This window comes from Panulirus ornatus, chromosome 69, assembly GCF_036320965.1.
Source record: "Panulirus ornatus isolate Po-2019 chromosome 69, ASM3632096v1, whole genome shotgun sequence".
Classification (NCBI taxonomy): Eukaryota; Metazoa; Arthropoda; class Malacostraca; order Decapoda; family Palinuridae; genus Panulirus; species Panulirus ornatus.
This window is the reverse complement of record NC_092292.1, coordinates 14,136,962-14,152,226: the sequence shown is the minus strand read 5'-3', so window position 1 is coordinate 14,152,226 and position 15,265 is coordinate 14,136,962. Positions and strand designations below refer to the sequence as shown.

At 35.3% G+C, this 15,265-nt stretch overlaps 1 protein-coding gene across 1 annotated transcript; it reads left to right on the top strand.

Annotated features, from left to right (window-relative positions):
* Positions 1 to 719: 719 nt before the first annotated feature.
* On the top strand, positions 720 to 13,358 carry LOC139747719 (SET and MYND domain-containing protein 4-like). Its single transcript, XM_071660326.1, has 5 exons — positions 720 to 814; positions 2,266 to 3,223; positions 5,661 to 5,785; positions 9,289 to 9,774; positions 10,844 to 13,358. The coding sequence occupies exons 2-5, from the start codon at positions 2,296 to 2,298 to the stop codon at positions 11,492 to 11,494; spliced, it is 2,190 nt and encodes a 729-aa protein (XP_071516427.1). The 5' UTR covers positions 720 to 814; positions 2,266 to 2,295; the 3' UTR covers positions 11,495 to 13,358.
* The last annotated feature ends 1,907 nt before the right edge of the window (positions 13,359 to 15,265 follow it).

The window sequence follows — 15,265 nt, the reverse complement described above, 5'->3', positions numbered from 1 at the left end:
TACCAAGAAAGACTACATTGCTTTGGGACAGGCTGTATCAATGCACTCATTCAAAGAGAAGGGAAATGTTTGATTTCGGAATGAAGCGAAACATAAAGGGAAGCAAAGGAGAAAGTTGAAGCACATTTCGTCTGATTTCTGCAGAGTTGATATGTTTTTGTCTGATGTACCTCATACGTACATCTGCTTTGGACGTTTTTTTGTTGCATTATAGTCCAGGGTTAAGCCAAAATGTTCGTATACATATTCATTGGACGTAATTAATGAATGCTAAATGTTGGTGATTTCAACAAAACTCACTCTCACTGCAACTTCGTGATGTTCTGTCATTTTCACTCCGTTTTTCATATCTTCTGATGCTGTATAGATACTGATCTTAGATATATCTAGTATTATATCTACAATGATTATCATTATGCGTTCAAGACATCCTTAATCAAGGAGGAAATACTGTTCCATTTGCCCTGATTCTGAATCCAAATTTTAAGTCTGACTACACCATACTGAATTTGTCATGTTCGATTCACATGCCAAGAGTAATCTACTAAAGTCATATTAAAACAGACACCATTTGCTATAAATAACAATAAGTGGGAGCAAAACCATGTAACAAATATCTAATGAGATACTCTCACTGCTCTTTTTAATTACAGTTATTGAAAATAATTGATATATATATATATATATATATATGTTTATTTACATTTATGCTCCCATGGTTCCGAACGAGCGCATGTATTGAATATGTCTAACTTTAGCCTCAGGTGCTGGACACTAGAAGGCCAAAGATTCGAGTAACTTACATTTTGAAGAGGTAAAGGAAGGACTGCAAAGCTGTCAGTAACTCTCGATTAGACTGAAGAAAACAGATTAAAGTGACGTAGAAAAGTCTAGGGCATGAGAGTGATTGCACTGATCACTGTTGAAATCATAGAGAAATTCAATGAATATGTCATAGATCTGGTGGATATGAAGTGTAAGATGCATCACAGAAGTGAATTATGGAAGTAGAAGTACAGTCTATCTGTAATAACTCATGGGTGAACTGATTCAGAAAGCCGCCGATGAACCAATAAACGATAGTGTCAGTGATATATGCATGGAGGAGAGACAGTTTAGTTACTGGATATGGAAGCTTTCATCTTTTTTAGATTACTTATTCCTAGTTTAAACTCAACTGCCCTGTAAAGTTGATCAAAATAGTGACATAAGTAGTTTTAAGTATTTGCCATAAGATTTATCTGTCAGAGTGAGGCTGAAAGGTGAATCTTACCATAGGTGACTTATACAAGTCCAGTTGTTTGAATTATTATGTGATTCCATCTCTGTGAAAAGTATGTAACCACTTTTGTTAGGTGAATGTAATATCTAGCTATTTGGGATTATATTAAGGTAAAAGTTTCAGATTATAAATGCTACTTGTACAGGCTTGACATCTTAGTTTTACTTTTATGAATTTTTGTTGGTACTGTAAAACATGATAAAAGGGCATGGGATTGTGGTTTGCTACCCTCTAAAACCATCTCAGTATTAACGTGTTAGTAGTAGGATCATGAGGGATAGGGTGAATATAGAGCTTGATAATTCAATAACACTGTAAAACCTATAAATCAAATGATATGTTTTTTTACTGTTTGAAGGCAGCATTAATGAAGATCATGGTATTACTACAAATTTTTATTAGATATGTTCCGTGCTCCACGTATCTCTGCCATATTCTTTCATTTGGGTAGTTATGTAAACAGTGAGTATAGATGTCTAAAGAGGTAATGAATTTGACTTGGGTGGGAGAGATCTCATAAACATTAATTCTAGCCTGAAGTAATTTAGACATCTGAACTTGCCCATCACATTTGCTACACTGAATTTAGTTGGGTTTGAACATTATGAGGCATGGCAACAGTCACTGGAGTGCATAGGTATTAAAGGATAATAGGCATTTCTACACTGTACAGGCAAGTTTTCGTATTTTCTTACAGCTTCATACACTGTACATCGACATGCTGACTGAAGAAAAGCTCTGTAGAATCTGAACAAGCACTGGGTGAATGGTTTTTTGGGTCAGCAGTCTGGAGGATAGTAACTTTTCTAATGTCCATAGGGTATGCATGAGAACATTACCTGGAGGAAAAGGAGTGGTATAGATACCTAAAGTGGATATTTTTCATTCAGGCACAATTAATATATAATCCATATGAATAAAATATACTTTCTATGTAGATATGGATATGTGTTTTAATAAAACGCTACTTTTGTCTTTTCTAGGAGTGCTTGAACAAGAACTTAAACTTTATTATGGCCGTAGCTCCTTGCTTTGATGAGTTATTCTCAAATTTGATAAAGGAACTGAAAGGACTAGACAAGATAAAGGAGGTAAGCAGTCATTTTGGTCCTCAGCAGAGTTTAGAAGATATGTTTTCATACATCTGGGACTTAGAAGAAGCTCATCATTGTTTAAAGCCAACCATACTTAATTCAGGAAAATCTGATACTGAAGCAGAGAGACTTCGTACGGAAGGCAACAAATATTACCGGAGAAAATGTCTGGATAAGGCTCTAGAATTATATAATATGAGCATCATGTTTGCACCACATCCAAGGTTCACTGCAGTGAATGGAGACTCACTTGATCCCTGTCATGAAATACTCTCAAACGTCAAAAGTAAGGATATAGCTGAAGGTATTGACAGGAGTAGTGATGATACCTACGGGTCACTGGCACTTGGATATGCTAATAGATCTGCTGTGCTGCTTGAGCTGGGTCAGTATGAAAAGTGTATAAAAGATATTGATATGGCCTTTAGATATGGCTACCCAAAGATGTTACACAGTAAGTTGGCAGAAAGGAAGGCAAAATGTCTCATTGCCCAAAATAAAGGTACTGAAGCAGAAGAATTGTTAAAATCTTCTCTTGAGGCTTTAGATGCCCTCTCACTAGATGAAACAAAATCTAAGGCATCCAGGGATTCCTTATATCAGTTACTCCATCAATGTCAGCAAGATGAGAGGTCAGATAGGTCTTCCAAGGAGGCAAGGTGTACTGATGGACCATCTAAACTATCATATGTAACTAGAGAGAAGCTTTTATTTTGCTATAAAACCCCCAAACCACCTGAGCTACCACATCCAAATTCAGCCATACCATCCCTAAGCAGTGCAGTCAAATTAGCCTTCTCTCCTGCACAAGGACGTTACCTTATGGCAGACAGAGACATTAAACCAGGTGAGTCGTGAGATATTTACAAATGTTTATGTGATTTAATGAATTCAGTTTTCATAAAGTTACATATTATCAGAGTTAAAAGATAATTGAGAGGTAGAATACTCTAGATTATCCATTTTCCTATGTAGAATATAGATTAATCAAAGTGAATTGATGAAGATATTTTAAGTAATTCTTATAGGTATACTGATTTAGAAAACTGTGTGAACATTTTAGTAAGAGAATTGTAGGAAATTATTTGTAAGTTGCCAGGAAGCACAATAAACCTTTGAAGAGTGGAGATGGATGTGGTTGGATTATGTTGAACTCTGTAATGTAGAAGTTGGTCATTTGCACATAACGTAGGAATATGACTGTAGAATCCTGGATTTTGTGAACATTTTTATTTTTGTACTGTTTGCCCTGTTTTAAAACATCATCCATTGCTCCTCCCATCTGCATCAGGCTGGATTTCAAAGTTAATGAGAATTTATATTTGCTGGTAACTTTACTACAGAAAGTCAGCTAGCATAGCATGAGCTTGATGGTCCTGCTAATTTGTGTTAATAGTTTTTATGTGCAGCCAGTGAAAAAGATGGTGGATCACAGGATTTCACTTTCAGAATCATGATTGTCTGAGTGCTTTGATTTGGACTTTGCTTTTGATTCCCAGGACACATATATTGAACATTAGTTTTATTACAAATTGAGTGGTTAATGGAAATGTATTACTGAACTAGTTAGTTTCTGATAATTGAATCGTTCAGATTGACCTAAATATTCCTGGTCAGTTTCATTTAAGGCTGCAACTGGCTAGTATTTCGATCACTTTTAAACCTCATGCCTGAACTTCAGATTCTTAGATTTGGTTCCTAAGATTTGAATCCCAATTAAGAGGCAGTGACTTTTGTAAGTTTTTTATTAGGATCTCAAGTGCATGATTGAATTTGGTCATCCTTCACTGACCAGAAGAAGGCAAAACAAAGTATGGTACTTACAGTGTTACCTGTACTGAAATTGTATAAACTCAACAGAAGTGATCTTTTTTGTAAAAGTTAAAGTGATTCTTTGGACAAGTATCACATAAACTCTTCATTTCCTTTCATGTTCTATTAGGAATTTCTTTTTGTGTGTGCAATAATATGCAAAGAGTCATACTGATGAAAGTCTCTATTCTTTTTAACATGATTGTGGTATAAGTATGATTTACTTGCAAGGCCAGGTTTGATAAATAGCATTTTTCCTGCAGCATTATCATGATGAATGTAATTCTCTGTATGTTGTTTTAAGGTTTAGCCTTAGTGACTGTTGTTTTATGGTTTAGCCTTAGTGATTGTATCTCCTGTAAAAAACTTGATTGTAAATATTTTTACGTTCTTGGAGAGGTTGGGAAATATTATTTTCATGTTGGCTTTATGAGATTATTTGATTTATTTCTTGGACTTTTTTTTTTAAAAAGTTTTATGAGGCTTCTGTATCTGAGTTAGAGTTATGTAAAATATCCTGCATAAAGTACTTGCTTTGAATTTAGATTAATCCTTTTGCCGGCCAACAGTGCAGGTTGCATCATGATGACCATCACACTTCTCTGATTTCCTCAGAATGACAGCTCACCCATATAGCCAGAGGCCCTAATGTGGTACACAGCTAGAAGTGTTTACATGATTTATCTTTTTCCATTAATATTTGTAGGATTATTTTGTTTTTGCATAACTTGCAAAGCAGTTTTTCTGCTTCTCTGAATGAATGAACTCTTGAAATTAAATTCATTTCTATACGCAACTGAAAATCAAAAGTAAGCTTACATAACAATTTCCTGTGATATGTGTTTCCGACAATACTATAGAATTATTCTTATTTACAGTTAAAACAATTTTTTTTGCTTCACTAGGAAAGACAAAAACAGAAGAATATTCTACCTTACAACAAAAAGAAATCAGAGAACAAGTGAGATGCCATTTTATTGCTTCACAGATGAAAAGAGTATTCTGCTGTATAGGTGAGATGCCATTCTATTGCTTCACAGAAATAAAAACAAAAAGAAAAGAATATTCTACCTTACAACAAAATGAAAACACTGAACATTGTAGAAGTAAGATGCCATCCCAAACTGAGGTTGGGAAATGCAAGTCATACTGAGACTTAGATGTTTAGAGCATGGTTGTATTCACCTATTCAGCAATGCAAAACGTTTAACCATAAAATACAAATATATCCTTTAAGACATCCTGCATAACTGGCTAACAATAAAGTGAAATTTTCTATGACAACCTGTACTGTTGACCATCAGAACCTGGAAGGGTTAATAAGTTAGAACTTCAGTAAGATAGTAAAGATGGGGTAGGCGGTGAAAACATAAAAGATATGTAGAAATTTGAAATTGATGTTTCCCTATAACAAGAACTGGTGTTCTTGCTGACAGAATATCCAGTTATTCATTATGATTGACTCTTTGCAGGTGAAGTTTTAGTGGTAGAAGAGGGATATAGTAGGGTCCTCCATCTAGATTCCTCTTTGCGTACCCATTGTTCTGGTTGCCTGGCCCGATGCCTCACACCTTTGCCGTGCCCTTCCTGCTCTAAAGTAAGCCTAGTGGGCCATTGCCTCATCCTGCTTTTAACCTCCTGCTTTCTTCCTCCTCCATCTCCTTTTGTTACTACTACTACTATTGTCCGATACTACCATGACTAATACAACAGCACTGTTTAGACTAAAGCTTCTACTTTTTCTGTGACTGCTACTAAAATGAAGAATACAATGACAGCGATTGCTGCTTCTGTTAGGACTTCTTGATATTACTACTAATGATACTTATTATTAGCAATTCATTCAACCCTGCTATTGGGATGATTACTACCATTTCTTTGGCTGTCTACTTCCCCTGTTATCATGGATGCTGACCCTTTGCATGATCTTTGAGCACAACAGTATATCTGGGTATGATGGCCCGACCTCTTGATCTGATCCTTATGGGTCAAGTCAAAGGTTACACTCTCATACCCAAGGGTTGCACCATCATATCCAAGGGTCTCATTGTCATGCTCAATGGTCATAATGTGCTCAAAGGCCTTGTCATTATTCTCTGGAATTGTAGTGTCATGAATAAGAGCTTAACTATCAGTACTTATACTGCTTTGATGGCTGCTACTACATGTCATAATGCTTGCATTATTTCTGCTGCTGTTAATGTTCCTACTGCTGCTGCTTTAGTTTTTTTTATCTCTTCTCTGCTTACCTGTATTACAACATCCATACCAACTGATGGACCTTTTGTACACATACTTTCTCCATTGTCTTTTTCACATGGGACTGCATACCTAGCATCACTCCGTAAAGTCTCCAATGAAGCATCTCTTATAATATTTTTGATGATAGTATATAATAAGAATGTGAAGGCTTATACTTTAACTAGCATATTTGTGTTTAAAGACTTTTGTTAAAAGTAGAGATTTCTTGCCAAGATTTTATCTGAATTACATAACAGTATCATTAGTTGTTGATTTAAAACTGTAAGATTTTATAAACGTATAATGACTGGCCATTTTAACTCTTAAGGATTGACAGAGCAAGACAGGACATTTGAGTTGCCTCGTAATGATAGAAGAATCTCTGGCATTGCAATTAGATTGAGTAATGGGGAGTTTTTGTTTAATTAACAACTGCAGGTGTATTCAGTTGCAGGAGGGAGGAACATCATATACTGTAGATTAAAAGAAGAAAGCTCTAAAAACAGGTAAATGATAGTAGACAAATGGTTAGATAAAAGACATAAGTATATACTCAGTTTAGTGAATATTTTTTACATTGTCATCAAATAATCCCAGAAGGTGGAAATGAAGTTCATCCAATTATTAAGTACAAATAATGCACTAATTACATCTTTAGGGTCTTAGTGTACATGCTCTACAAATAGATATCTCCATGATCTATATAACGTATGAAATTCATATGGGAATAGCATAATTTAGTTTGTTTTTTCATTATTTCAAGCTGCTGTGGATGATACTTAGTGAGTATTTGATATTTTTAGTTAGAGGTATTAGTGAGTATTTGATATTTTTGGTTAGAGGTATTTTTTGAGACAAACTTCATTTTTTTTTCATTGAATGAATGAACCTTCTTATATTATTAGCTCATTAGCTCAATTTAGTAATTATGTTATCCGTTATATATCTGATAATTAGGTAACATTTTGTTTGTATAATTATGTTATTAGTCATTAGTTTTTCTGTAGTACATATATTGAATCAGTGTGTCAGATTACTATCCTCTCTTCATAAAGAATTGGTTCACAAGACTGATAACATATATCAGTATCATTTGTTGTCTTCTTAACCAGACAGATTTTGATATTTATATGACCATTTATTAACTTTCTCTTGTATTTCACGTGTGGAATTAATGCAATATGATGTTTCCCCCTCTTATTAAAGTAGCCTTTGCGTATAAAACACTACCTTCACCTCATGAAAAATTTTATGTATCTTTAGAAGATGTTGCTTTTTGTCCTCGATAGATTGTACCTTAAGGATTCATTGTAAACAACCCTTCCCAGTTAAGCAGTTGTACTCAGGTGCAGATGTACCTGCTTCACAAAATCATTTAATTCAGTTTTTACACCCTCCATCACAATCATGGCATTTCTGGTGATGTTTAGGGCTTCCTGATTTAATTTTTTTTTTTACTTTATATTCATTCTGTTTTCCTTTTCCTTCGGTGACTATACCTTTTTCTTATTTTGCCCTTTGGGACACCCTGACTTTGAAAAAATTTCTTGAGTTCTAAATATATTAAACAAGAACTATAAAGTGTTATCCCCTTTGCATTCAAATATGCTCACCTTCCTTTTCCTCTGTCAGCACTCCTAGACTCTTAGAATATATTTTCCTGGCCTTTTTTTGTGATTAACAGTTTGTGATTACATGTTTGTATATATAAGGTTGGAGTTGAGTGCTTGTGGAGCACCATCTTTTAACCTCTTTGTTTTTGCAGTTTTTTAACCTATTTAATGTGCTTTGCATTCTTTCTTTCTTCTTCTCATTCACTCATTGTATATTCACCCACTGATATTGTGAGGATTTTTACCCCTTAGATCCATATCCTCGTGCGCTTGTCTGTATGATTTTATCTTGCTTTGAAAATTACCAATGTATCCTGATAAGATATTTCTCCAGTCACACATATTTTCTTTAGAGTAAAGACCTGTATGTGGAATCTATTGTCCAAAGGTGTAATAAACAGAAGTAGCATATAAATGTTATGTTTTTGATAAAGCTGTTGTCTACTGCTGCATTCTAAAGAAAACTGTTGTCCACAGTTGCATTCTACCAAAGCTTTGCAATATTTAACCTGGTAGTCATGAATTGAATTCTCCTGATGGTCCATCTCAGTTTATCTTTTAATTCACAGATCTCAACAGTCTTCTCTTCCTCTTATACTAATTTTCATGGTAAAGGTCCTTTAATCTGGCATTATCTATTTAAAAATCCTCCTGTTATAACACAGCATTGGTTATTTGAGTATACATGAAATATAGTTACAGTTTCCATTGATATACATTTGGTATGCTTTTTCTGTTTTCAGGACTTGATGATGGTTGCAGAGTCACTTGCAGTCATTTAATTTCTGAACAGTATCTTCATTCCAGTATCAAAGATCTAACATTGGCACAAAAAACTCTACCTAGGGCAAATAATATGTAGAGAATGAGGAAAAGTAAGCTAAGATGAATTATATGGAGTTCCAGATAGCATATTAATCCACCTTATGGAATCACCTTGTGAATGAGACCAAAGAAGAGCACCATCAGTGGGACAGATTAATCCTTCTCTAACTTTTTAGTGCATGCAGAGGGCCATATAAGAATTAACAGTGAAGACTCTGTTTATGATTGCACTCTGAATTCCCACCTTTGTTATTAGGTGTAACTAAGAATGATGAATTTATAAGATTTGAGTGAAGATCTGTATTAGTTATATGCATATGATTATATTTGTAACGTTATTTATTCAAGTTATACATGTAATGAGTATCATTATTTGCATAAGGTCATATGCTCATAAAGTATTACATTTTTTTACTCACAGGTGATATTTTGCAGTGAAGCTTGTCGATTACAAGGACTCGTGTCATATCATGCTCGGGAATGCAGTGTACTCCCATCTCTTGCTGCACTGGACATGGGCAAGAACTCTGTTTTGGCATTTAGGATACTAATACAAACCTCCTATATTCACCTCAAAGATACTGTACCCGTTTTCATCTGTGAAGCTATTGAACAAATACCTGAGACATTAGGGTTTAATGACAAAGGAATATACAACTCTGCAGACTACAGATCTATCTATCATTTAGTTACTAATAAGGAAAATCGGTCAGTTAGTGACTTGTTCAAGAGGTGTACATTGGCTTTTACTTTAACAAAGCTGTTGCAAGATAGTCAGCAGTTTTTTATAGATGCAACTGGTAAGCCCTTCACTCCCAGTTATGAAGACATCTTGCTCATTGGCTCCACTCTCTTTGTTCACATGATGAACTTGCCCTGCAATGCCCATTCCATTACAGAGTTGCAGGTAAATATTTTTTAGATTTTCATAAGACATTGTTTTGAGTAGAAAACTGTATCATGACCACATTTTCTTTGATTATTTGGTATGCATGTTACTGGTTATAAAACCAAAGTAAATTTTATTTTTTATGTCTAATTCCCTTTCCTGCTGTTGCAATGTATCATAAGGAACACATAAACAATGGCCTCATTTGCACACTCCCTGTCACAAGTTATCTTGTATAATGCACCAAAATAAGAACCTACTATCAGCAGCCAGGTTCAATGGACTATTCTATGGTTTACCTTAAATACTTCAAATGCCCTGGTTCAGCCCATTGAGGACATGTCCTACCAACCCTAGTGATCCAGTCCACTTTATCCTCAGTACACCTCTCACCCTTTTGATTTTACAGACCAGGTACGAGAAAGCCGTCATCACTCCATCTCTTCATTAGTCTCGCTGTTCCACTTGCTTCCTCTACTTCTGACGCAGATATCCTAACGGACAGGAAAACGCTGTTCACTTGCATGGCTATGAGCTTGTTCATGAATTGTTTGTGACATTCACAATGATCAGTGTAAGACTCTTCTTATATCCATCTGTAAGAGCTCTAATTGGAACTAGTTGATTGTGGTGACAAACGGTGGTCTTTGTGGAGGGTTATTGGGAAGGGGTTATGTGTTGGGGGTGTGTCAGCAATAGGACAGAATTAATTAGATCACTGTGTTTTATAGGGGATGACAAGCTGTCATGAGGCTGAACCAGAGCTAATGAAGCAATCAAGGTAAACTATAGAACTGTCTATAGGGCATGGCTGTTGATGGTTGGTTCTGATTTCTGCACATTATAGATTACAGCTAGATAGTGAATGTGTGCAAATATGGCCCCTGTCTTTTTTTCCCAATGCTACTTCACTAAGACAGGAGAAATAGTACTGTATTTAAAAGAAAAATTATTAGTTTGACAGAATGCTTACAAAGAATAAAAGTATTTTCTTTATGAAAACATATAGTTTTACAAAAGTTACAAAAACTTTAATGTCTGATTTTATATCTTACGCTTTAATTTTATGTAATTTTTACTTCTACAGGTCAATGTGAGTAGCTACCAATCTAGTGTGTCTCAAGAAATTGGATGTGGTGCTTTTGGTGTATTGAGTCTAACCAATCACTCCTGTAATCCAGCAGCTGCTCGGTTTAGCTATGGCAGTGTTGAGGTTTTGAGAGCTATACGGTTTATCCCAGTGGGAACAGAAATATCTGACAGCTATGGAGAACACTTTGGTATTAATGAAGTTGAAAGTCGGAAGGCTGATCTCATGCAGCAGTACTATTTTACCTGTTCTTGTGAACCTTGCAAAAATAACTGGCCCACATACCTGAGTTTGTCATCAGAACTAATGCTAAAATGCTTGAAATGCTCAAGAGCAATAAATTGCAGTACAGGGCAATGTGCCAAATGTATGCTAGACTATACTGGATCTACAAATGCTTCATTATCGTACAACTGGAAGAATGTTGATGGAAAGATCAAGCTAGCAAAAGCTAGTTATAATGATGCATATAAAGACATTGTGGAAGGCATTAGTTCGGTAGAAAATAGGGACAAAGTTTGTGAGTTCATTGAAATTATAGATAAGTACATTCAACTGCCCAACAAACTTTATTTTGAGGCACAAGAATCTCTGAAACATTGGTTTGACAGACAAGGATCATGTAATTTTGTTAAGGAAGAGCTTTAAGAACTATGAAAATCATGTAAGGTAATTGATTTAATATAGGATAAGTGAAAGGATGTTCTATTGCCCATGTATGGGTGTTTTCATCTGAATGAGGATTGAATGTTTATTAAGGGTATTTTTAGATCAAAACCTCATTGACCTTCTTTTGCTGGTGATCTTTAACTTGATAATAAAAAGTTGTAACAAAGAAACAGTGGTGCTAAAGTAATGCCAAAGAAAGAAAAAATAGTGTAAGTATGTATTTTGAGACTAAGAGAGCCAGAGGTGCAGTAGTTTCTTATGTCTTGTTTAGAAATTACTATGGCCTGTAGGTTGTGTGATGGACTAAGAGGCAATGCAGAGAAGTGACTACTGATACTAGGTTTAGTCACATTATAACATTACTCTGAATTCACAAAATGTTTCAATTTGTATAATGTACTACAAATTGACTAAATAAAGTAATGATAATAATGATAGTAATAATAGCTATATTTAATTATTTTGCTTTGTCGCTGTCTCCTGCATTAGTGAGGTAGCGCAAGGAAACAGATGAAAGAATGGCCCAACCCACCCACATACACATGTATATACATACACGTCCACACACAGCACATATACATACCTATACATCTCAATATATACATATATATACACACACAGACATATACATATATACCCATGTACATAATTCACACCGTCTGCCTTTATTCATTCCCATCGCCACCCTGCTACACATGGAATAACAACACCTTCCCCCCTCATGTGTGTGAGGTAGCGCTGGGAAAAGACAACAAAGGCCCCATTCGTTCACACTCAGTCTCTAGCTGTCATGTAATAATGCACCGAAACCACAGCTCCCTTTCCACATCCAGGCCCCACAGAGCTTTCCATAGTCAGACTCTTCACATGCCCTGGTTCACGTCGACCCTGGTATACCACATCGTTCCAATTCACTCTATTCCTTGCACACCTTTCACCCTCCTGCATGTTCAGGCCCCGATCACTCAAAATCTTTTTCACTCCATCTTTCCACCTCCAATTTGGTTTCCCACTACTCCTCGTTCCCTCCACCTCTGACACATATATCCTCTTGGTCAATCTTTCCTCACTCATTCTCTCCATGTGACCAAACCATTTCAAAACACCCTCTTCTGCTCTCTCAACCACACTCTTTTTATTACCACACATCTCTCTTACCCTATTATTACTTACTCGATCAAACCACCTCACACCACATATTGTCCTCAAACATCTCATTTCCAGCACATCCACCCTCCTGTGCACAACTCTATCCATAGCCCACGCCTCGCAACCATACAACATTGTTGGAACCACTATTCCTTCAAACATACCCATTTTTGCTTTCCGAGATAATGTTCTCGACTTCCACACATTCTTCAAGGCTCCAAGAATTTTCGCCCCTCTCCCCCACCCCAGTAATTATTATTATTATTATTATTATTATTATTATTATTATTATTATTATTATTATTATAATCATTATTATTATGTAAGTAAAAGAAATTACCCGAACAGCACAAAATGTTAGTTATTTTACATTATGTGTTCTTGCAAACATTATGGTAGTCAGTTAGGGTTGGCAGTCGTTATTAAGGGAAGTTTTTCATTTTATCTTTTCATAATTTTTGTATAAGATATACAGGTGTATAGTATTACTGAATATTACTGAATATTACTGAAACAGTCATTCTGTTTGGATTTGTCATTTAATAAATTTCTCAATTTTTTTATTAAGATTGTTATTAAACTGTCATATTATTACAGACATTTATACACATGAAAGACTGACTGGCTTGCTCAAGTCTGCATTCAGGAAATTCTATACAATTTTTTTTTCAAATAATAGATTCTTGCTCATTTTCATACACGGATGTTTATCAGTAATATGTTTGATGTGATACATCAATGAATTGAACACAGAGGTACGATAACTTTTTAGAGTTCAAATTAGAACTTTAATTGTTCAAACTGTGCTATAAACAACCAAGAAGCAGCACTTCAAACTCAGAAAAACTTACTTTTGAAATATGGTATTGATTTGTAAAGACTCTTCATTATTCTTTTGCAGTCTTCTAAATAAACCTGCAGTATGGAGTCGTAATAGTATATCATCATTTGATGTGTGATTTCATTGTGTGCACAACTGCTATATTTCTCTAAACATTTTGACATGTGCCATATTGATTGCTGTTGGTTTGGTTGCATTATGAATTATTAGAAAATACGTGAGAAACCACTAAGTGGTTCTTTTCTAGCCTATCAGGGCACAAGGACCTAGATAAGGTAACCAACTGCTAAGTGACCCACTTTTGTCCTAGGGTTGAGGGTTGCACCTGGCAGAAAGATTTTGTAATGGCCTTCATCTTATATAACAATATAACTTTATATTTTTGTCAATGGTCAAAGTCTTACCATTGTATGAGTAACACTGAAAAAGACAAGAAATTTAATGAAAAAAAAAAAAGAAACTAGAGCCCATATGTGTCCCTTACTGTGGCTTCATGCTAACTCCCTCTTGTACATCAGTTACCTTTACTGAGTACAAACAAGTGACCCAGTACAACTGTGTTTAGATTTTGTTAATATTTCCTACTTGCAAAGTATTTGATAACAATACAAATAAGATGTTTTAACCAATTATTTAGAAATTCATGTATATTACTCAGCTTAATTGAAGCTGACACATCGAGACATTTCTTTATCTGATTTTCTGTGAATCAATGTATGGAAATGTCTGTACTTTGTAGCTTGTCTTTAACTTTCAAAAAATACTGTTGTCCTCAAGTAAGCAAGTATTATATGATATTATCCATGATGGAGGCAATGTGCTTTCCCACCAGAAGTTCGAATTCCTCACGCACTGTAGGCTTTGTTAGCTGACCACAATAGGCAGTTACATGCCTTTTTTAGGGACTTTTGAGCTATGGATTAGGAGGGAATAGAATAGGAAATTTACCCTTAGGTGGCAGTTTGTGATAGTATTTGAAATTGGTTTGAGATTTGATTTACAGCCTAAGACATTTTATTTTACTGAAGAGGTTTTTGATAACTCCTAATTTCAACACATTGATAGTGAAACATATAGCATTTAGAGTACGGCAGTATAAGTGCACAGTTAAAAGATCAATAATATGTTGGCTAATCTGTTTTTTCCCTTTAATGTTTGAGGATTATCGTCTTCGTAATCAGAGGATCTTGGCCACCCCTCTGTGCCAATTTCTGTTGTAACCTTAGACCATTTTTTTTTTTTTTTTTTTTTTACCATGAAGGTAGTTTGCTGCTGATAACCTCCATGGAAAAATGTTATGTTTATCATGGCTGCTGCACTCCCTTAGGCATTTCTTATTGACTTAGAGGTGCTCCTTGTGTCAAATGTGGTTTTGTTACTCTTTTTTTTTGTTGGTACACCTTTCTAACAGCAGCTGCTTCCTTAGTTTGCCATAAAAAGAGGGAAAATCATGTGGATCTTATTTTTTCACAGTAATGGAAGGATGGGGTTTTCTTTCCCTTGAACTGGCTAACAGTGGATGCAAGACTTTTGGATAAGCTCTTCAGTCACCTCTCCCAAAGCCAGACTGGGAAAGAGCTGTCTTCCCATTACAGGCTTACCATTCTCTTCCTGTGAGTGTTTCTTTATCCAAGTAAGGGATCCCATTCCATGTTTGCTCCACTGTAATCCATCTGTTGAACCAGGAACGTTGTGGATAATAATTTATTTTCTTGGGGCGAGGGTCATACCTAAAAAGAAATCCATAGAAAGGATGTTGT